This window comes from Manis pentadactyla, chromosome 3 (genome assembly GCF_030020395.1).
Source record: "Manis pentadactyla isolate mManPen7 chromosome 3, mManPen7.hap1, whole genome shotgun sequence".
NCBI lineage: Eukaryota > Metazoa > Chordata > Mammalia > Pholidota > Manidae > Manis > Manis pentadactyla.
In genome coordinates, this window is record NC_080021.1 from 111,982,801 (window position 1) to 112,004,468 (window position 21,668).

At 43.0% G+C, this 21,668-nt stretch overlaps 1 protein-coding gene across 15 annotated transcripts in view; it reads left to right on the forward strand.

The window, feature by feature from the left end:
* KIAA1217 (KIAA1217 ortholog) overlaps positions 1-21,668 on the forward strand; it is a 638,036-nt gene that overhangs the window by 382,004 nt on the left and 234,364 nt on the right. Inside the window, exon 1 of one of the 15 annotated variants that reach the window (XM_036880957.2) lies at positions 2,163-3,962. The exons of the other annotated variants lie outside the window; for them this stretch is intronic. Within the exon in view, the coding sequence (XP_036736852.2) occupies positions 3,861-3,962 (102 nt within the window). The 5' untranslated portion in view covers positions 2,163-3,860. Of the gene's footprint in view, positions 1-2,162; positions 3,963-21,668 lie in introns of those variants that run through there. 15 annotated transcript variants of the gene reach the window in all.

Consider the following 21,668-nt stretch of genomic DNA (forward strand, 5'->3'; position numbering starts at 1 on the left):
TCCCAAAGGGTGAACTTGAAGAAACAGAGGCGGTTGGAACACCTGTCAGTTTTGCTACTTAACAGTGTCTCTGAAGTCAGCCTGAAGCTGACTTGTCAGGAATGTATTTATTAAGCAGCCTTCCTCCTATCATTACAGAAGGCAGCATATGTTGATCAAATCCCTTCCTTCAGAAACCTGTACTCCATGAGCAGACCTGTGGAATTCATCCCAGAGAAAGAATACTCTGCGTTTCCTAGAATTTGGTTCACAAAGTGGTACTGTGCTCACATATTGCAAAATAACCTCCAAATGCGCACACTCTGGTTGCCAATATTTGTCCGCTTAATTGCAAAAGCTCTCACTAGAACTAAGGGGACAACTTGGGCAACTTTCATAGGTAAATGGTTTGTTCATGCCAGAGTCAGTATAGATCAAAGGCATCAGGCCTGGACCTGAATTCTCTAGAAAGGCCTGTATAATGGTGTCTACAAATCTTGATAGACTTCAAAACTTTGTAGAATCAGGAGTTTTTACATAAATATCAAATTTTATGAGGGGGAAAAAATCAGATGATCAGGCAACCCTTGGCTCAAATTCCTTTGTTAAAATTTCAATTAGAGAGCTAAGTAGCAGCTGCCCCATCAAGACAGGGGGGTTCGCCACAGCCCCCTACGCCACCATCCCATGCTTGTCTTCCTTACCTCCCTGACTCCTATCGAAGCCAGCACTACCATGTTTGCAAACAAATTATCCACTTCACAAGGCACTGTGGTAAGCTGGGAAGAGCTGGCCTTTGCTGTTGAACAGACTTAGATTCTGGAACTGGTTCTACCACTAAATATTTGTATAGTCTTCAGCAAGTCAATCTAAGGAACCTTCCGTTTCTGCAGCCCGGTGGTGCAGATGGGAGACAGAGTGTGAGAAGGACTTAGCCCAGTACAGGCATACCTCCAAGATACTGCTGGTTGTGTTCCAGACCACTGCAATAAAACAAATATTGCAAGAAAGTGAGTCAAATAACTTTTTTGGTTTCCCAGTATAAATCAAAGTTATGTTTACACTCTACTGCAGTCTATTAAATGTGCAATAGCATCATGTCTACAAAAATGTACACACCTTAATTTAAGCCTGTACTTATTTAAATTGTACTTTAAATTGTACATTAATTTAAATGTACTTTATTGTTAATCAAATGCTAACAATCATCTGAGCTTTCAGTGAGTTTTAATCACAGATCACCATAACAAACATGATAATAATGAGAAAGTTTGAAATGATTGCAGGAATTAACAAAATGTGGCACAGAGACAGGAAGTGAGCAAATGCTGTTGGAAAAATGGTGCCCAAAAAAAAGACTTGCTTGATGCAGGTTACCATGAATCTTAATTTGTAAAAAATGTAATATCTGCAAAGTACAATAAAGCAAAACACAATAAAATATACCCGGCATGTTGTAGATGCTCCATACATGGAAGCAACTGTAATGGAACCATTTCACAAAACATTTTGTGAGAAAGGTTCTGTGTCTACTAATCAGGGTCTTACCTATTCATGGTTGTTTAAGGTGGGAGGGCCCTGAGAGCTGTTATGGTCTTGTGGGGAATCTAAAGCCAGGTATTGACTAGTCCGAGATTGCTCAGTTACTTTAAGGCAGGACAGGTTCAGAGCCCAGTGCCCTTCCACCATCCCATGGAAAGGCCTCAGAGGAAAGTTTTGAGGATCAGTGAAATTGCTTTTTGAATTAAGTATGAGAATAAGGCAATTTCGATTAGCCTGACAATGATACAACCACACGTGATGACTGGGTTTAGAAAGAACTGCTATTCATTCACTCACTTGTTCATTCATTCAGCCGATTGACTCTAGTTCGGACAGGTTTTGCACCAGGTGCTGGGAAAACAGCGCTGGGCAAAATCAACATGGCTTCTGCCTTTCTGGAGACTGGACTCTCTGGGGGTAGGCAGAGGGCATGCCAGATGACTTCAGGCTTGAGATCAGTGTCGTGAAGGGAAGAAAGAGGAAGCCGGTCTCACACACAGTCAGGGGAAGCCTGGGCAGCAGGTCTTCAGGAAGACAAGCAATAAACCAGGGGCCCTGAGGCAGAACAGGGCTTGTCTGTTCAAGGTGACCTGGGAGAGGTGGAGGGGGGCTGACTAAGTCACAATAAGGAGTTTGGATTTTTTTCTTAGTGTGGTACAAAGGGTTTTAATCAGAAGAAAGGCAGTATTTTTAGCTTTTGTTCAAAACTATTCTACTGAGAAGTCCCTTTGGTGAGGGGGACTTTTAATTAAGCCAGCCTCCCCCGCCTCCATCTCTGGGGCTGTCCGTAAAGGAGTGCTCTGGCACTCCAGGGCCCCACGTGACACACTGTGAGACCCCCCCAAGGCAGGCGGTGGATAGGATCCTGGGCATCTGTGACTTGCCTACACAAGGCCCCGCACCTGGTGTCAGAAACGCCATCCAGTGTTCGTGTCATTAACTCAAAGGTCAAATGCTGACATTTCTGTTCCTTATTTTGTTTTTTTCACTAATGCTCAACATATTCATTGGGTTTCATATATTCAAAGTATCCACTGTTAGGTCACAAAAAGGTTTCATCTTGACCAAAAAAGAAGGCCTAAGTCAATGCAATAATGTCTGAAACCAGATATGTTTCCTGTGTCCCCAAGTTGGGGTTTTCCAATGACGCTATGATCCATCTAACCTTTGGCTTTTCATCTGCTCTCACCTCAGAAAAAGAAATCACTAATTTATGTCTCAGTTCAACTTAATTTTTTTCATTTTGTGGTAGCTGATTTGAGCTAAGATATTGTCAGCAATTGAATTTCCCAGCTCCCACAGGGACCCCACCGGAAGCTCTTCCCTGCTCCTAGCTCAGGCAGGGCCTTCAGATGGAACCAGCTCAGGCTGGCTGAGCAGTGGCAGTAGACTCTAGCACCTTTAGGGCATTCAGCTGAACTTGTTTGAAAAGTTAAGGAATTGCTGATAAGGTCAATAGAGAGCATTCAACACCCACATCTTACAGGGAGGAAAACTGAGCCCTAGAGAAGTGATGTGATTTGGGTTAAACAGCTTGTGAAGGCCAGAGAACATCTGGGACCCAGGTTTCTGACTCTCAATGCCTGGTGACCCTTACACTCCAGCACGTGTTCCTGGACACCATGCCCTAAGAATGGTCTGGTGGCAGAGGTGGCCCAGGCTCTGCCATTGGGAAATGGGAGGCATGTCCTTCAGGTGGTTCTCAAGGATTTGGTTGTTGTAGCCAACCCTCTTCATTACTGTATTGTTCTAGAAGTTTCAGCCTAGTAAGTTTTAAGGCGGCTATGTCCAGAAATGAAGCTTGTGCACCATGATTATACCCCTTTTCAGAATGAAAACTCAGGCGGTGAGACAGTTGGCAATTTGGGCTTTGCCTCGTGATGGTAAAGATGTGGGAAATACATTTTGGTATGAACCAAGAGAACATGTGGCTTTTAAATCTGAAACTGCACATGAACATTACTGCTCAAATGTGTGCCGATGAACTTTAGATGGTCCCTTGCTCCTCCCTTGGACTCTAATTTTCTTTATGAGAGGCGTGTGGGCTGATCCCATGTGGCCAGGTGAGATATATGGAAAAGAGGCACATTTTTGCCCTTCTTTTTGGTGTCCGCATCCGGATTACCTAAACCCCACCCAGATTGCATTTACAGAGCAATGAAAAACCGGAATTTTCTATCCGGGAATCACTGCAAATCCTGGGCCTCAGGTCTGCGGGGTGTGTCAGGCCAGTTACGGGAAGGATGGGTACAGTGCAGACAGGCTGAGCAAGGAGAGAGCAGGACCCACAGCCAGGGCACCGGGCAGCTGACTGCTGATGTCCGCTTGTGTGTCTGGCCATGGAGCCATCTGCCTGCCCTCCTGTAGAAAGACCAAGAAAAGAAGGTGGCTTCTTGAGTTTCTGCTGTCGAGGGCCCTGCAGCACAGCAGACAAAAGCCAGGTAAAATAATAGCATGATTCCAGGGGGTGCTACCCCTTCCTGGGGTCTCTCCTCTGCTGTGGAGCTAGGTCTTGTCTACCTGGGCAGCTTACCTGGACTGAACTATACCTGACCATTTTATTGCCTGCCTAGTGAGAGACTGGGAGGGCTGTGGGTCTCTGTGGTTTCTTCCAAGTTAAATTATACTTTGTTGCAAAGAACGATTGCCTGCAGCAGTTAAATGTTGTTTAATGATAATTAAATTGCTTTTCCTTACTCTGAAAAATCTCTTCATTTTCGGTACAAAGTCAGGAAGCATTTTTCTTTGATTATACAGAACGTTTCTAGGTAAGGTGTAATCCATCTTATTGTGCTGGACTCTGAAAGAATGGGTCTGTGGGATCCTGATTTGGAAATGCCACAAAGATTAGAAAACTGAGTGCTTCCAGAATCTTTTCAGAAACCAAAAAGCTGCTACCCGCATCCCCCTCCCCCCGCCGCCACCTTTTGTCTGCCTTAACACTTTGGTTACAAGTCTCTTAGAACATGCTCAGCTGCTTCTGAACCGGTCTGGATCACCTCTTCAAAGCGTGGAGGAGGTTTGGCATGTACCATCTTGTTTCTTCCTGACTTAATCCCTTACTCACAGACATTGTTGCTCTGCCTCGGGGGCTCTCAGAGCTTGGACAGTAGAAACCTCCACTCTTCCCAGGGCTTGGGAAGTTGACCAGCTTTCCTCCCGTGAGGAAAATGTTTCAGACTGTGGCTGCAGCTGAGAGACTTTTGCCCACATGAAAAGAAAGCCTTCAAAACTGAAAAGCCCTGAGACAGGAATTCATTTGATGAGTCTTTGTATCTGATCTGTCATTTCATATGCCTGACTTCCTGCTGCCAGAATTAAGATGTTCTAAAAAGAAACCTTTGGAAATGTATCCCAGTACCAAGTTTGATGTAGGGACAGAATGGAGGGAAAAAATGAATTTTCCTGATGGTACTAAGCCAATGGTGTTTTTTTCGTGTTTTTTTTTTTTTAAAGAACCTTGAGCTTTCAATTTTCACAGAAGTGACCGGCAGTTTGAGGATTTGTTTTGTGCATGTGTTTTGTGTGGTGTTTGAGCATCTAGATATTTTGGCCCCACATGCTGCTTTCTGAGTCTTGGAGGTTGGGTTTGTGGCCCTGCATGCTTCATTTAGGCATCTTTGGGCTGAGGTGATAGCATGCTTGCAGCCGAATGGCTGTGAATGCAGGTATGGTGTGTTGGATCAGTGGAGAATAACTACCAGATAAGACACACAATGTCACAGGCAGGAAAGAGCAGAAGGTTTCATTTACATGGAGAAGAGGAGAAAGGCTCAAGGACCAAGGAATATAAAATCTGGACTAGCAGAGCATAGGGGTCTGGATACATATACATATATTTAACCAAGACGGTCAGAAAAAAATGTTTTCAGAGAGGGTATGAATGGAGTGAGGTAAGGCAATGCAGTCATGGTATTGGTGACATGATGAGGAAGGACAGGGTAATGACTTCCATGGAGAGCCTGTAGCTCTGCCCCTCCCAGAGTAGAGGATTTAAGAGCTGTTTTGGAGAGACCCCTTTGGTTTCTACCTGGTTTTCTAATGACTTCTTAAAGCTTGGATCTATGTGAAAATGTAAAGGAAGATGTCATTTATTAAAGAAGTGGCTGGCACAAAGCGCTAAACTAATTCTTGGGGAGCATGGAGTGGCGTGGGGCAGGAGGGTGCCCAGGACCCACACTCCGAACCCCCCTGAGCTGACCAGAGCCTGGGTCAGACCGGATGCCTGCTTCCCTCACATGGTCCCAAGACCCTTTTCTCTTTGAATTTACCTCCTGGTTGAGTCTTAGTCTTGATCTGAGATTCAAAACAAACTCAGATCAAAATCTAGCTCAGGGAATCAGGGAACATAGGAGCTGCAGTATAAACCAGCCATCCCAGATAGCAGATGAGATCACTGAGGCCAGAAAGTTTAAATGATTTATTCAGGGCCATAACTCAGTTTTCCTAAGAACAGCTCCTTTTGAGGAAGGGCAGAGGGTATGGAGAAGGCAGAATAACATGGGAGTCCCAGGTGGCTTGGGCACACATCCTGCCCGCTCCCTTAGCCGCAGTACCCTGGTTCCTGATATGCCCTGACCTGGTTCAGGCCCCACCACCTGACCCTCTTCTCTCTTCTCCTTCAGTGGACCACACAGGGCAGCCTGGGGGTGCCCAGTGGTGTTCCCTCCCAGGTAGCATGTTGCCAGTGGTTGTGTAACTAAAATTCTGGTGATAGGCACTGTCTGTGACACATGTTATCTGCCAGACATCCAGTTAGGCACAGGAAAGTGACTGAAGGTGGGAGAATATTACACTTGATTATTTATTTCATTTTCCAAACCCCAAAGGCAGAAACACTCACAAACACACATGTACACTATATAACAGGATAATTGAAATCCTGGCTGGCTTTGAAAGTCGGGGGCTAACAGTTGACTCAGTGACAGGTGAATGTTACAAGGCAAATGGTGAAAGATCTGGGCTGAGAATGAGGACCTGGGATTCAGAGGGAGTTCTGTTCATGGTAAGCTTTGCAGTGACTAATTCTGAAGCCGGCCCAGGGTGCAAACAATGCTCAGAAGCAGTTCTGTCATCTGGGGGCTTATGTTTTAATGAGCCTGTAGATGCCTATCCTTGTTGTGTCATCATGAAGGTGATGGCTTTTTCCAGAAAGCTATTTTTCCTTCAAAGCCCAGAGCTCAGGGGCAGCTCTTCAAAGGTGAACCAGGGTCAAATTCTAGCAGATGCACATGGGGAAAAGTTAAGCTGCTCTGTTCCATCCAACTGCAACGAGATTCCAGCTAAGGTCAGTAATCAAGGGATTGTGCTTGAAGGGGACTCTGGTATTTAAAAAAAATAGAGTGATTTGTCTGTGTACCTGTGTTTGTAAGTATTGTGTTCAGTACGAAAATGAGAGTCTGGAGTTTTCACAAATTAAACTTTGGTGGTTTCTCATCGTCTTCCTGAACTGAAAGCATGCTTGCCAAATGGCTTGGAATTACCCTAAATAGGAGCTTTGTCAAACTATACGGCACAAAAATGGGCCCTATTTGGGGGGTCCCTTCTAGAAAGTTCTGGATTCTGGAACTGAACTCTGTGTTTTCCCCATCCACTCCCTCCAAGGAGCCTGGGCAGCCTGAAGAAGGCAGGGGTAACCTGGTGATGGTTCCCTTGCTCGAGCCCCACCTTCAAGTGCTCTTATTCGGATCACTCTCAGGTGTGATGGGGAATGTTGTCAGAGGAGAAAGGGGAGGGTGTGGGAGGAGAAGCAAACAAATTTCCACTTCCTTCCCTGCCCCCCAGATGTACAATCCCCAACACACACACATGCACACACACCCAGGGCTGAGATTCTTTCTGCTGTGAAACTGGATTCCGAAAGGCCAAACCATTCTGGCTGTTTTGGCTTAGTTGCTCAAAAGGGCTCTGGTGTCTGAATTTGGAATTTTCCCATGGCTTTAACATTGGGTCCTGCAGATCTGTCCCCTATAGGAAACCAAGGGGCTTTCCTTGGGCTTGGTTTTCTCACCCTGCAAAGAAAACAGAAAGGTTTAGGCTTCATTGTGAGGGCCTATGTAGGAAGGAAAGAAAACTTAAATCAAAGCACTCTCTTTGTACAATCATAAGCCTGGATTTCATGTGTATGTAGTGCCAGCTGGAGAAATGAAGATGAGAGACTAAACTCTTTGAAGGTTTAGGAAGGAGATGCAGAGAGAAGCACGAGACAGTTATGCTTCAGGCTGGCGTGTTTTCATGCATATTCTTCAGAAAGGTCCTCTAAAGTGGTTAGGAGCCTTTGAGGAGGAGAGACACCATGGAAAAGAAACCAGAGTATTTGTTCACCCAGGTACATGCACTTGAGCCACAGGCCACAGTCAGCATTGGAGTTGTGTAGTTGTTATACTTTGAAAGGCATGGGCTTATTGAAAAAGACAATTTTGAGATGTAAAATAGTCTGCTAACAGTTTTATCTAGACTACAGCCTTTTCTCTGGATTTGACAGAAACCATTACATACTGGAATGTTTTATTATTTATCTTGCCTCACCTGTTCAGTCTGTGAACAGAGATGTCCATTCTTGACTTGGTTCACAGGACTATCATGGGGACAGGTGAAGCAATAATATCAATTTGCTGCATTGGAGGTAGAAGGTTGAAATGCCTTTTCATGAAGGGACCTGGTTACACAGCTATGTGAGGTAACTGTTTAATGTCTCAATGCCACAGAAATCACATATTGATACCACTCTGCCTTTACACATATGTTATCCCCTTAGTTTATGCCTATACAAGTTTTATTTTCTAAGCTGCTTGTATGAAATTTGGCACTTATCTTCTAAACAGTCCTACAGAAGTGCATTTAATCTGCAGATGAGCTGATCTACTGTGCTCTGATTTTTCTGTTGTTCTATGGTGAATGAGTCCTGAGCTCTGATTCTGTGCTAGGACTCCATGAGCACTTCTGTCCCCGCTGTGAGGGTGGAGGGCAGGCGACTGGGGGTTGGTGTGTGAGAAGGGACCCAGCCTCCTGTGCGGTGTGGGGGGGGGGGGGCTGTGTTAGTGAAGGACTTCCTGGGTTTTAGGGCAGGCTGGGAAAAGAAGAAACTTCTGGAATTTTCTGTTCAGGGAGGGGTAGCAGACTCTACCTGTGAAGAGGGCCAGGTGGGTGGCCAATGGGCAGTTGGGGCTGCTGTGTAAGCTTGGTTGCTATGACCTGGTCCCTGAGATTAAACTCAGGAATGGCTGACATCTGGGAAGAGCTTTAGGGCACGGAACGGGCATTTGCCTGAGCTAAGTCATGGGAAAAATCTAAATTTAGAGACCTGAGTGCTTGCCAGCAGCTGAGCCAAGACACAGTAGACAGAATGGTTTGGCCTTTGAGCATCCAGGTTTTGACATAAAAGGATCCAGTTTCATAGGATAATGAAGCTTATCAACCCTGTGTGTGTTTGGGAGAAAATACTGACATGCAAGGACATCTGTATTGTAACATGTTGGGTCCGCATCACAGTGTTGAGCCCCATTTTAGTTACTGCATAGGATTCAGGGAGGAAAAGATGACAGATGATAAAGGAATGGTAGGGTGAGAGGAGTGGGGTGGTTACAGAAGGGAAGGCTGGGTGGGGGGTGTCTGCTGTCTGGAAGTGCATGAAGAGGAATTCAGGTAGCACTTCACGGGTCCAGACAGCCACACGAGGAGGAAAAGACTTGAAGGCAAAATATTGGCTGTCAGAGATGTGAGGGTGGGCCTGTGTTACCAGTTGGGTAGGAAGATTGTCGCTGCTTAGAGGCTGGATGATTCTCCATCTTAAGGGTAAATATTTGTGGAGTCACAATTTAAGGAACAAAATTAAGAGGGCACAAAATCTCTTCCCGAGGTTTCCTTTAAGATGAAATAGCTTATTAAAATTCTCTTGAGTAACTTCAGTGTCATGGGCAAGGGCCAGGGTCCACTCACATATAAAGTGCTCCTAACAGGAAGGCTTGTCTGCCTGCATCTTGTCACCACCTTGCATGGAGGTTGTCCATCACCGTTTTCCTGCTTCCTTGTCCCAGACGTACATGATATGGGTGTGCACATGTGTGCCAAGGCTTCGCCCAAAGCCTGGCCCTCTCAACCTCCTTCTTTCCTCTTTCTCTGTATATATAAATACCCACAGAAGATTAGCATCAATTTATAAATTTTCCAATGATACTTCCTTATATGGATTCACTGCTACTCCTATTTGTGGCGGCTATGAGGAAAGCATCTGTATGAAGGTAGCTTAGAATTGAAAATGTGCAAAGTGCTAGTCCATTTTGGGGAGAAAAAGGACTTGAAAATAAAAGTTGAGTCTTTCCCCTGAGCTTTGCTCTCATGAGTAACGTGCCATAACACCACTCCACTGCGTTGTCGCCTGCCTGGGTCTCAGCCCACCCGCACAGCATGAATGGTGTCTTTCGTGTCTTACAGAAGGGACTCTGGGTTCTGGAAGGCCAAAACTCACTTCCTCTTCTGCCTCCTGTCAAAAGGTATTTTAACCTCTCAGTACCTTGTTTTCCAGCCAAAGATAAATTGGCTATCTGTCTCCCATGTGTGCGTGAGACTCACCACTAGGCATTTACTTTTTTTTAAGTTTCAGGGGCTGTTTCTTTCTGAGACCTGCCTTGTTACTGTCCTTACCTAATTGAGGGCAGTTAGGTTTACATTTCTGTTGGGAGCCTCTAACATTTTTATTATGCAAATATTATTTTTGCCCACTGAATAGTAGGTTTGAGAGGTGACTTTAAGGTTTTATAGGGTAATTATAGACTTAGTGATAGATATACCCTATCAATCATGTGCCACAAAAATTTACAACAGGAGCAGAGTAATTTTACTTTCTCTGCCCTGAGGCACCAGGGCTGGGTAGAATATACACAGTAGAGGTCAAAACTGTGTTAGAGTGCTTGAAATTCAGTCTTTCCTTATTTTTGTTATATTTCTGAGACATAGAGAAACACCTTTTAAAAGGATCTGCTTGTGAACACATACCCAAGTGGTAATTTGTGAAGGGGGTGGGCAAGATGAAATAGCAGCAGACAGGTTCCGATTTTATCAGACGGACACAGTTGTGTAAGAAATTGAAAGGTCAAGTCTGCAATAATGTGTTGAACTAGCAATGCCAGCTTTAGAGTTTAAGAAAAAAGAAGAGCACATACATAAAGGGAATTGCAGAGAACATTCCAGGAAGTCCTTCTTTACCTTCAAGGATTTGTTTCAGAGGATGGCTAGATAAGAACTTGTGTTATTAAAAACAACATAGGGATTTGTAAGGGATAGGGAAAGGAATTATCTGACACAACATTTATTATTACCAAAGTTTTTCTTAAATTAATTTAATCAGAACTTACTATTATGTTGATAATACAAAGGCATTGGCCATGGCCTTCATAATTTATACTTCCTATCTTTGACTGTAAATAATGATTAAATTGGTCCTGCACATGGTTTCAGATCCACTAACATTTCATTCAGGTCAGATAATAGTCATCTTGATAATGCTACTATGTATGAGCCTGGTCCCTTAGAAAATATTTTAAAAATCTTTTGTCACAGGTAGCACTGTGACCTCCATCCTCATGTTAGTGTATACATTCCTCAGTCCCACAGCAGCATGTACTGTTTTGTGTTCGGCCTTCCTCTGAGCTCTTTCTTAAGCTCTGGTCTATAGCTTAAGACTTGTCTGAACAAAGTGTCTTCCCTCCTGAAGCAGTTCAGATGAAAGACTGGGGGAGAAGGAAGGGACACTGGCCTGCCAGCCCTAGCTGTCTGTGTCCTTGTCCTTGTCTGGCCTAGCTTCATGTGAGGCTGTTTCTCCCCTTCTTCTGTTTTTCCTTCCACTCACTGAATAAAGAGATTGAGTATCTGTGTGCACAGGTGTGCTCAGCAATAGATGGACCGCAGTGAGACGATGAGCGAGGTTTCCATCTTCTTCAGGGGAATGAAACATTAAATAATTACAAGGATGGTGAGTGTTAAGAAAAGATAAGGAATGATAAATGGGGGGAATGATATAGTCTGCGGGTGTGATGAGGAGTCAGGGAGGTGTGTATGAAAGCCAGTGAGGAAATCAGAGAACTCTAGGATTTACCTTCAGAGGAATGGAAGGAGAAAGCACTATAATTCCAAAGGGTAAAGGGCAGAAGGTGCTTTGTTTCATACAGAACATTGGAGGCTACCTTATATTCAATTCCAGACCTGTGGATCTGTAGAGATGGATCCTCTTTCATTGGTTGTCCAAACACTTCATCTTTTCTCCTTCTCTGGTACCATTACTTTGACCGTCACCTTGCTCATCAACACCTCCCTCTATGACTCGATGACAGGAATTAAAAAAAAAACACCCGCCAGGGAACTCTGTGATCATGTGACCAGCTGTGACTGGAGGCAAAATATTTGGAGTAGAAATTTGTCAGTTTTGATTTTAATGAGATTATTTATAACTTTATGCTTTTCCTCTTCTCCATAAATATAATTAAATAAATTCTTACTAAACGTCCACTAAGATCCAGGAATTCATGTAGCTGATGAAAACATAAAAGTTAAGGCAATTTGTGTTCTCAAGGATCTCCAGTCTAGTGGCAGAGACTTATATATTTAGAACCGATAGAATAAATCCTCTTGCAGGAAATATGAGTAAGGCATTATAGGGACCCAGAGGAGGAGAGAGTTCCCCCCAGATAAGGAAATCTGGAAGGACTTCAGAAAGAAATAGATATTTGAATTCATCTTGAAAGAATGATAGATGGCTAATATAGCTATAGGCCTTTTTAAAGAGTCAAATTATTTTTGTAGTTCATGTTTAATATGAGTAAAAATGCTTTAAAGATGGAAAAAGCACCAATTGAAGCAAACCTGTTTTCTTTTAACATAGGCATCATACTTAGCATTGTTTGGACTAGGAACAACTTGATATTTTACACTCACTGCAATAGATGGAGTTTGAAATTTGGGTGTAGGTTGAATCTTCATAAATCAAATTGCCTTTCCCGTTATCTTACACTTAATTAAAGAGATGACGTGCTTTCTGATTATCCTGTAATTGGCAGTGGTTGCTAACCCTTTAACTGTTTTCTTGCCCTGAAGCTCCTGTCTCTAGCAGTTAATTTAATCATCAGTGTACTTAGATTAACAGTAAGTTACTAGCGGAGATGCTATTTAAAATGGAAAAAAAAAAGCTCTTGTAAATGAAGAGGTAGGATTCTTGTGCAAATCGTTGCTGCTGAGTTCATTTGGGAAGGTCAGATTTCTTATATTGGATTTTCATAAATCTGGGCAAACTAACAGTTTCCCATGTATGATATATCAACAACCTGTTATATTTGAAATTACTCTCTAAAATGAGATGTAAAACTCTACTACATTCTCTCACTGCCAATTAACTGGCCTGCTAACCTCCTACCAAAATCTGTCTATTTTAAAAAGCACTGCTTTAAATATTCATCAAAAAGCAGATAGAAATTATACTGTGGTAGAAACATGAAAGCTAATATTTGGATCTTAGCAGCCATTCACTCAGGGCTTATCCCACTGAAGGCAAAGTGAAGGGGCTGGTTTTCTGTGGAGAAATGGTGCTCTGGGACCATGAGCCATTGTCTTTATTCCCTGCAGCCCATCCCCACGGAACAGGTTTGGTTACCTCAAGAAGTTTTGTGGTTTGTTCAAACCACAGATGTTTACCAAGGGGCACTTCTGGAGTGCTGGAGTGCCAAACTGTTCCCCTGCATGACCCAACCTAAAGATTGGGGCCCCGAGCTGTATAAACACTAAACAAATCTCAGGTGTGTGGTTGTAAGGGATGGCGAGAGGACCCCTGGTCTCTTCTGTCATCTCACCACCTGCGTTGGACACATCTTCAATCAGTGCAGGTAGGGAAGAATCTCCCCTACCCTGGCAAGAACAGTGGGTGATATAAACAGAACCCAAGTCAGAACTCGTGGTCTAGGTTGACCCAAGTCACAGGTCTGGTCTATTTCCCTAACTGCAGGAGGAAGGTGTTGGCCATGGAAAATCCTTAATACATTCTTTGATTTCCAAAAGAGAACAATCCATTTTCAGCATCTTCCTTAGTAAATCTTTCACAATTTGAATGATTTCCCTGGACCAATACCCGGAGTTGTTGTTGACATGGAGAGTGAGATTGGTTGCTGACCACTGTCTCCTCCAGCTCCGTGGCGCCGTATGGATCCTGTCCCAGGTGGGCTCATGCTCACCCACGTACTAGGTTCTGATGGTGCTCTTCTTCTTACAAATGGGCTGTTAAATAAAACACTTGCAAACCATCCACCTGTCATCATAAAGGCGATTCATAAGCACACCCTCCACTGAAATAAAACACACTGTCACTAAACTGTACAAAGAATAGCATCTATTTTATTTTCATCTTTTTGCCAATTAGCAAACATGAAAAATAAAGGTGATGAATGAAGCTACTGTATTGTGAAATGCAGCTTAGATTTCTTTCTTTTGATGATACTCAGGAATCCTGCCATGTGACCCCTATACCCCTATTTCCATTTTAAAGCAATATTTCCTTGAATTACAAGCCACAACATACAGTTCTGTACTTATTCTTCTGAGGGAAAATGAGTGACATTGCCAGATTTCTATGAGAATTATAGGGTTTTCAAATCATCATGGAGAAAATTACCGAGGTTCAGTGTCATTGGAAAAAACATATTCTTAATTTGCCTGTACATTTTCCTTTAATTGGTACTTTAGTTCCACTTTCAAAGCACTTTTGAAGCTTGTTTTTTCAATTTGGCATCAAAATTATACAAAAATGCCATTTAATTTTAGGATAACTTTCTATTTTGATTGATGTAAAATATATCATTTTATGTCAGTAAAATGAAGGTAAAAATATTAATGTATTTTTGCGTAAAGAACTCTGTTAAATTGACCTTTCAGCCTAGAAATGAAATTTAGTGGCTGTAGATACTGAGGAAAAAAATCTCACAATATAAACAAGATGGTGTCTGGATCTTGGCTGAGATTCTAGATCCTAAGTGGTAATTTCAGTTGTAACAATAACCACTCTATTAGTTAATATTTTCCCCCAATATGATTTATTTCTCCTTTTTACTTTTCTAAAATTGAAGTATAGTTGATATACAATCTTATATTGATTTCAAGTATACAGCACAGTGTTCAACAGTTACCCATTTTATTAAATCCTCACCCCCTCTAGTGCAGGTACTCTCTGTCAACATAGGAAGATGTTACAGAATCATTGGCTATATTCTCCATGCTGTACTACCATTCCCATGACCAACTTATATTATGACTAAGATTTTTGTGCCACTTTATCACCCTCACGGTCCCTACCCACCCACCCCAACCCCTTCCCTATGGTAACCACCAGTTACTTCTCAATGTCTCTGTGTCTACTGCTGTTTTGTTTATTTTGTTCTGTTTTTGTTTTTAGATTCCACATATAAGTGAAATCATATGGTATTTGTCTTTTTCTGCCTGGCTTATTTTTTTTAAATTAAGGTATCATTGATATAGAACCTTATGAAGGTTTCACATGAGCAACATTGTGGTTATTTCATTCACCCATATTATCAAGTCCCTCCCACCCCATTGCAATCACTGTCCATGAGTGTAGTAAGATGCTTTAAAGTCATTACTTGTCTTCTCTGTGCTGTACTACCTTCCCTGTGACCTACCTGTACTATGTGTGCTAATTATAATGTTCCTTGATCCCCTTCTCCCTCCCACCTCACCTACCTTCCCCAACTCCTTCACTCTGGTAACCGCTAGTCCCTTCTTGGAGTCTGTGAGTCTGCTGCTGTTTTGTCCCTTCAGTTTTGCTTTGTCGTTATACTCCCCAAATGAGGGAAATCATTTGGTATTTGTCTTTCACTGCCTATCTTATTTCACTGAGCATAATACCTCTAGCTCCATCCACGTTGTTGCAAATGGCAGGATTTCTTTCTTTTTATGGCTGAATAACATTCTATTGTGTATACGTACCACATCTTCTTCATCCATTCATCTGTTGATGGACACTTTGGTTGCTTCCATATCTTAGTTATTGTAAATAATGCGGCAATAAACATAAGGGCGAATACTTGCTTTTTACTAAGGGAATAAGGAATAGGGATAATGAAATTATATACACACACAGGGCTTTTAACAACCTTTTCCCCTGTACACAGCACATTCTAACTGTATATATTCTTGGGACCCTCCTCCTACCTCTTCACATGAAAACTAGTTCATTAAAACTATGAACTGTCCTCATACAAGATAAAGTAATGCTTATTGTCAGGTTCATGCAGACTCACCTCTGTTTTAGGCTGGTCACAAGAAGTGCAGAGAGACCAAGGCCTGTGAGCAGTGAGAAGCATGGGAGAGGGGCTTTGGTCTGGGGAGGCAGCCTGGCATTTCTCTGTACTCAGCCTAGCAACAACATTCAAAGGTCCCTCGGGCTTCTTTCACCCTCCTCCCCACATGATCAGGGTCCCATCCTGCAACTGATGGCAGCACGTTTAGACACTAACATTAACTACTGGGAAAATCACCACTCACTTAGGGATGGAAGTGAAGCTCACTGCAGATTCAGATTAGTGGTGGGACCCCAAACTGGGAGACAGGACGGCTCCAATCTGCCTTAGAACTATTTCCATTTTAGTAACCTCAGCCACTAAGTCTTTTTGGCCTCAGTGATTTTATCTATAGCAAAAATGTGCAGGTTGCAGACATGATGAAATCATGTCCCAAGTTCTTTTGAACTTTGAATTCCTCTAGTGAGTCACCAACCCAAAGAAGAGTAGGACTTCCTGAGGCCACCTTAGGGAGCCCTGCCTGCACCAGGCCGCTCCATTCTTGCTGAGATTAACATACTGGGGTTGACTGTCAAACTCCAGTAAGATTGAATGGACATCCACAAATTCTAGCCACAGTCCAGCCAAATTGAGATAGCTGTTAAAACAGTAATAGATTTATTTAATAATTCTTTGAACATTGTTACTTCTTCCTTCCAAGGTAACTGTTAACAGCCATCCTGGAATTTCAGCAGTGATCTGTTTCCCTCACTCTTCAAAAATCCCTGTGAAATAAATCATATTGAAGGGATTTTTTCCCCCTTATAAATTATTTGCCTGGAGGAAAATTTCTTAACTTTCTTTTTCTTCTAAATGTGTGTTAGAATAAAGTCTTTTTTGAAAAGTCTTAGTGAAAAGTGCAAACATGAGAAAAGATTTCAGCTCAAGCCTCTGACGGCAGGAGGAATGTCAGGGGACTCCCACTGTGTAAAAGTCTATGCCCTTCTGCCTCTTAGACAATTACTCTGTTGACTATTTATGGAGAACAGAGTTTGGGAAGAAAAAAATATTATAACTAGTTCATTTTCTGAGTTATTTTAGCCACCCTAAATATACACAAGAGAGAAACTGGCATTTTTTAATGTGAGATGCCTCTTCACTTTGCCTAACTCAGGGAAGAGGGAGAGTAAGAATTATGTTTAGAGACCAATAAAGTTCCTTATGGTTACTACCAAGAGATCTGACTTTGTAACTTTTACGAAGTGTGAACAAAGAACACTTGGAAAGTAAACATCAAATTAAGTATCATGCTTTCCTTCATTCACCTTTTCTGTAGAGTTATTCTTAGGGAGTCCATGCTGGATGCCAACAATCTCCTTTGAAGCAAAACAAACCCTTGCACCTTTCATTAGTTGATCATTTTTAATTTCTCCCTTTTAGAGCACTTGGGGCAAATGAGATGAAAGAATCTCTTACATCCAGCTTGTTACCTCAACCCAATGAGGATCCCAAACAAAGGCCATTTGCTTTGCTGTTTGTATAACTGTCCCACACCACATCCTTAATTAGAACCCCTAGTTATGTTTGAGAGGAACATGGGGCATCCCCTTTCCTATCTCACTTCAAGAATGTGGATAATACTCCCAAACATAAAAATGTAAGATCTCAAGCCCAACCAGAGCAGACATTTAGTGCAGCGAATTTTCTAGTACAGTACCAATGAATTAGAAATGTACCCCTTAAACCAGAAAACAACAGAAATCTCATAAATAATTAGGTAATGGTTTGTGTTCCACATAATACCACATATAACAGCAACATATGTATGAACTGATTTGACAGAAAAGTCTGGAAACTTTTCAGTTAGGGGAAGACCTGAGGTGACTAATGCTTATTTTCAGGTTGGTCTGATATTATTGGATACTTTGGAGGAATTAATAAATGCTTCCTAAGACTTGATAATAACTGGTGAAATTAGCAGTAAGATTGACCAAATACTGAATTTATTAGTGAATACTGAATCTCCTAGGGGAAATACAGGGTTAGGTCCCTGTGAGCCTCTGGTTACAATATTTTTGTCAACCAGTCCACACAAAGCCTTGTTTTATGTATGTTTCTTTTTTAAAACACCTGATATAATATATACCATTGATTCATTGACATCTGACCTACGGCCAACAGTACTGTAACTCAAGCCTGAAGGAAGCTTATCTAAGGCACATATTTTGTCCAGAAAGCCCATTACAGCTTTCTTGCCCTTAGAAACACTAGGTAGCACTTCAGGACACTTGGGAGCCATTTTAAATTGTGAAATCATCGCCTATAAAAAGCAGCACTCAACAGTTTGTGAAAAGGACACTTTTCTGTAGTATGGGAGCTGAGACAAGAAGGCAGAACATTGCGTTGTTAGGCCTCAGTGGGAACGTGCTTGTCCAGCAACTGAAATGGTTTGCTGCTTTGTGCATCTTGGCAGGTGACTGCACATGTGCTGGGAGTATTAATTTGGAGGGTTACAAATAAATTTTAGCAAGTAGGCGAGTTTCAAATACAGACTCTATCCATAATAAAGACTGACTGTATAATAATATGGTGGTTTCTAGTAACTTTTTTTCCCACACAGTCATGAATATGGGAGGGGAGGCAAGCAGCTGCCTGAGTCCCCATCATTTCTCTTTCTGCCCAGACCTGCTCAGAATGTGGAAGACTAGTTGCATTTAATTCATAAATTCCAGCAGCTTGAGTAGTGTTGATTTTGCCTGTATGTATGACACTAACTGAATGGGGCCGTAAGGTCCTTGGAATCACTGCAGTTTCCTATCATTTTACATGTTGTTTTCTAGGAATAGCACAGTGCAGTTAGACACTGTTTGCCGATCGCCCATCGCATTGAACTGAGCATAGAAACACAACAGGAATTACATGGTATTTCAGTTTTGATGTCCTTTGAAAAAAGAAGGTCCTTTCAGAAATGTAAAAGACAAAACGACTCACAGTTCTATCAAGCTTTGTCTGGTTGGAGAGCATTCCTTAATATGCCTGAGATAGCTACTAAATCCCATGGAAATCTGGGTTTGAGTTTCTCAAAAACTTTGAAACCAACCTTCAACTGTTTTATCCTCTTACAGTCTCATTCCTGGTTTTGTAGATTAGAAATTCTTGCCTTGTCCAAACCAAGTCTTAACTCTGACCTGATTTCATATATACGCTATGTCATCTCTCAGCTTAAGTTTGTTAGTTCCAAAGAATGGCTTTCTCTTGAGTGCTGAATTTACTTCCAATAATTTGGATGTTTCTGCAGTGGCTCCTGTATGCAAGGGAGTCAGCAGTCTTGGGCAGGTCTCCCTTCTGGAGAGAAGCCTCAGGCAGAGCGAGGGAGACCTGTCCTGGGTGGTCTGAGGACAGGAAGGCAGAAGCCTACCTGCTGTGTAGGTTTTCCGGTGTCACCCTTGTGACTGCTTTGCAGCAGTGGCTCCAGCAGCTACCAGCCTGGTCCTGCTGAGGCCAGTGCCCCTGTAATAAAGCAGTTCACACTGGCTTTACTTCATGGTGCTTTTGTGGGGCAGCTGTACTGCCTGTGCCTTTTGTCCTGGGGATGCCTTGTCTTGGCAGTTCATGGGTGAGCTGCCTTGTGACACCATCTCTTAGGCTCTGTATGAAAATCGCAAGGAAAAGTGGGGACCTGTTGAGCCACTTTGGGAGGGGCTGTTGGTGCCTTGGGGACAGACATTCAAGCTACAGTGGGGTTCAAAGGGTCAGTCTGCCCACCAGCTTCTGGAAAGTCTTCACTTTTGAAAGGCTGTCAGGAGAAGATGGATTAGAATTTGGCTCTGAGGCCCAGTACATAGCACCCTGGTCATTGTGCATGGGCTATGGGGAAAGGGAGGTAGTGTTTGCAGTGAGATAAGCAGGGATTTTTGAAGCTACACAGACCTGGTTTTCGATTCACTTATGAGCTGTCTGATTTAGAGAAAGCTATTTAATCCCACTGACCTTTATCTGTAAAGCATCCAAAAATAATACAGAGCTTGCAGAGTTGTATGGTTAAGAGATAATCTACTCAACTCACCTGGCAGTTTGCAGCCAGGCAGGGGCATTTAAGTGGCAGCCCCTTATAGTGTGTCTTGTCCGTCCACCCAGTCAATGTTTGGGTGCTGACTTTGGTCTGGGTGTTACGTTAGGCTCAGGAGAGACAAAAGCTGTAAGAGGGACAGGGTAACCTGGTGCTTACAGTCTAGTGGGGACAGCAAATGAGCAGGTGGCTAAAATAGATTGTGAGAAGTTCTGTGATAAAACAAGAGGTTGCTGACATGGGGCACAGAGAAGGGGCCTTGGACCTGTACTTGTGAAGTAGAACTTTTCCGTGAGGAAGAAGCCTCTCCACTGGGTTCATTAGCTGGGCAAGAGGTGCACAGAGCATACGCAGAGGCCTGGTGGGAAGGTGAGCATGTGTGTTTAGTGAAACTGCCCAAAGTTTCAGGCACCTGAGCACAGGTAACAGGAGGTGTTGGGCATCAGGGCCTGGTTGGGAGGGTGTAGAGAGAGAGGGTGAGCAGAGCCAGGCAGTCACGTCAGAGAGTATAGATTTTATGCTGAAGGCAACAGCTGTTAAAGGGTTTCTGAGATAAATTTGCTTTTAGAAAGGCCACTGTCTGCAAGACAGAAATCAGATGGGAGTCCAGGGTGGGGAGGCAGTTGTAAGAAAACATCGGGGCCACTTGGCAGGGGGCTGTTGCACGAGCCCATGTGAGAGTCTGGTCAAGAGAGTCCCATCAGGGTAAAGGCAGCATCAGGGAAGATGGAGAGAAGGTGATGGATTCAAGGTGTGTCAGGAAGCTGAAATCCACAGACCTTGGTGAGTGGAGGACAGGGGAGAAGGAGGAAGAGGGTCAGGGATGACTCCATGATCAGACGGACTGATGGTGTCTTTCACGATTGCAGGTTCTGCTGCAAGCGCCAGGTCACCCTGTGTCCCTGACACCATGAGGATGAAAGAACATGGCAGTGTGAGAGGTTGACACAGATAAGGAATGTGGTTTTGGCTACTGTGTTTTGGGTTACATTGGACATTCAAGGGGAGATGTCCCAGAGGCAGTTAAATAACACGGGGTAAGACCAGGAAAGAGATGTCAGCTAGAAGGATTGCCTTAAGACTCATCTACAGATATAGATCATTGGAGGCCCAGGGGGTGAGGAGGTGGCCAAGGGGAGTGGGCTCAGTGGACAGATGGGAGCCTAGGAAGACCCAAATACAGTGGGGCACAGCCAGGAAGATTGAGTCCTTTCTCAGAGACCTCTCTGCATTTTACCAATTTTGATTAGTTGTATCAGTCAGCTAATAAGGGTAAACAGGAAGTTAGGGAATTTTCCACATTATTCATTGGCCAATAACAGCAAAAACAAAACTACATTTTAATAAAGCAGATGTTGACAAGTTTAGAAAAATGGTGAGGAGGACTTTATAGAGATACAGTACTCTAAGGCAATTACACATTTCTGAGGGAAATTATTTACACAGACCAAGGGCCAACGTAGCAAAACTGATGTCTAATTGCTGAAGGACTGTTCTTTAGGGAGTTATGACATTGGTCACTCAGGTTGCAGGATTTGAGCTCTCCTGGTCATGCCTCACTTGCTTCTCTTACTTTGCAAATAAAATAGAACATGAAGAGTTCTGTTTGGCAGTTAGGTGCAGTTGTTTTAGTTGTGTAAGTGCTGTCTTCAATAACAGAAGACATTTTAATTTAAGCCTCCAGGTTTGCAGAAAGGGTGCAACAATCAAATTAACATTTGGGATTCTTGACATATATGTTTACCTCCCAGCCTTGTAAAGGTTTCCTGTATAGCTAGTGTAGTGAGGCTAAGTTCTCTGTGTGC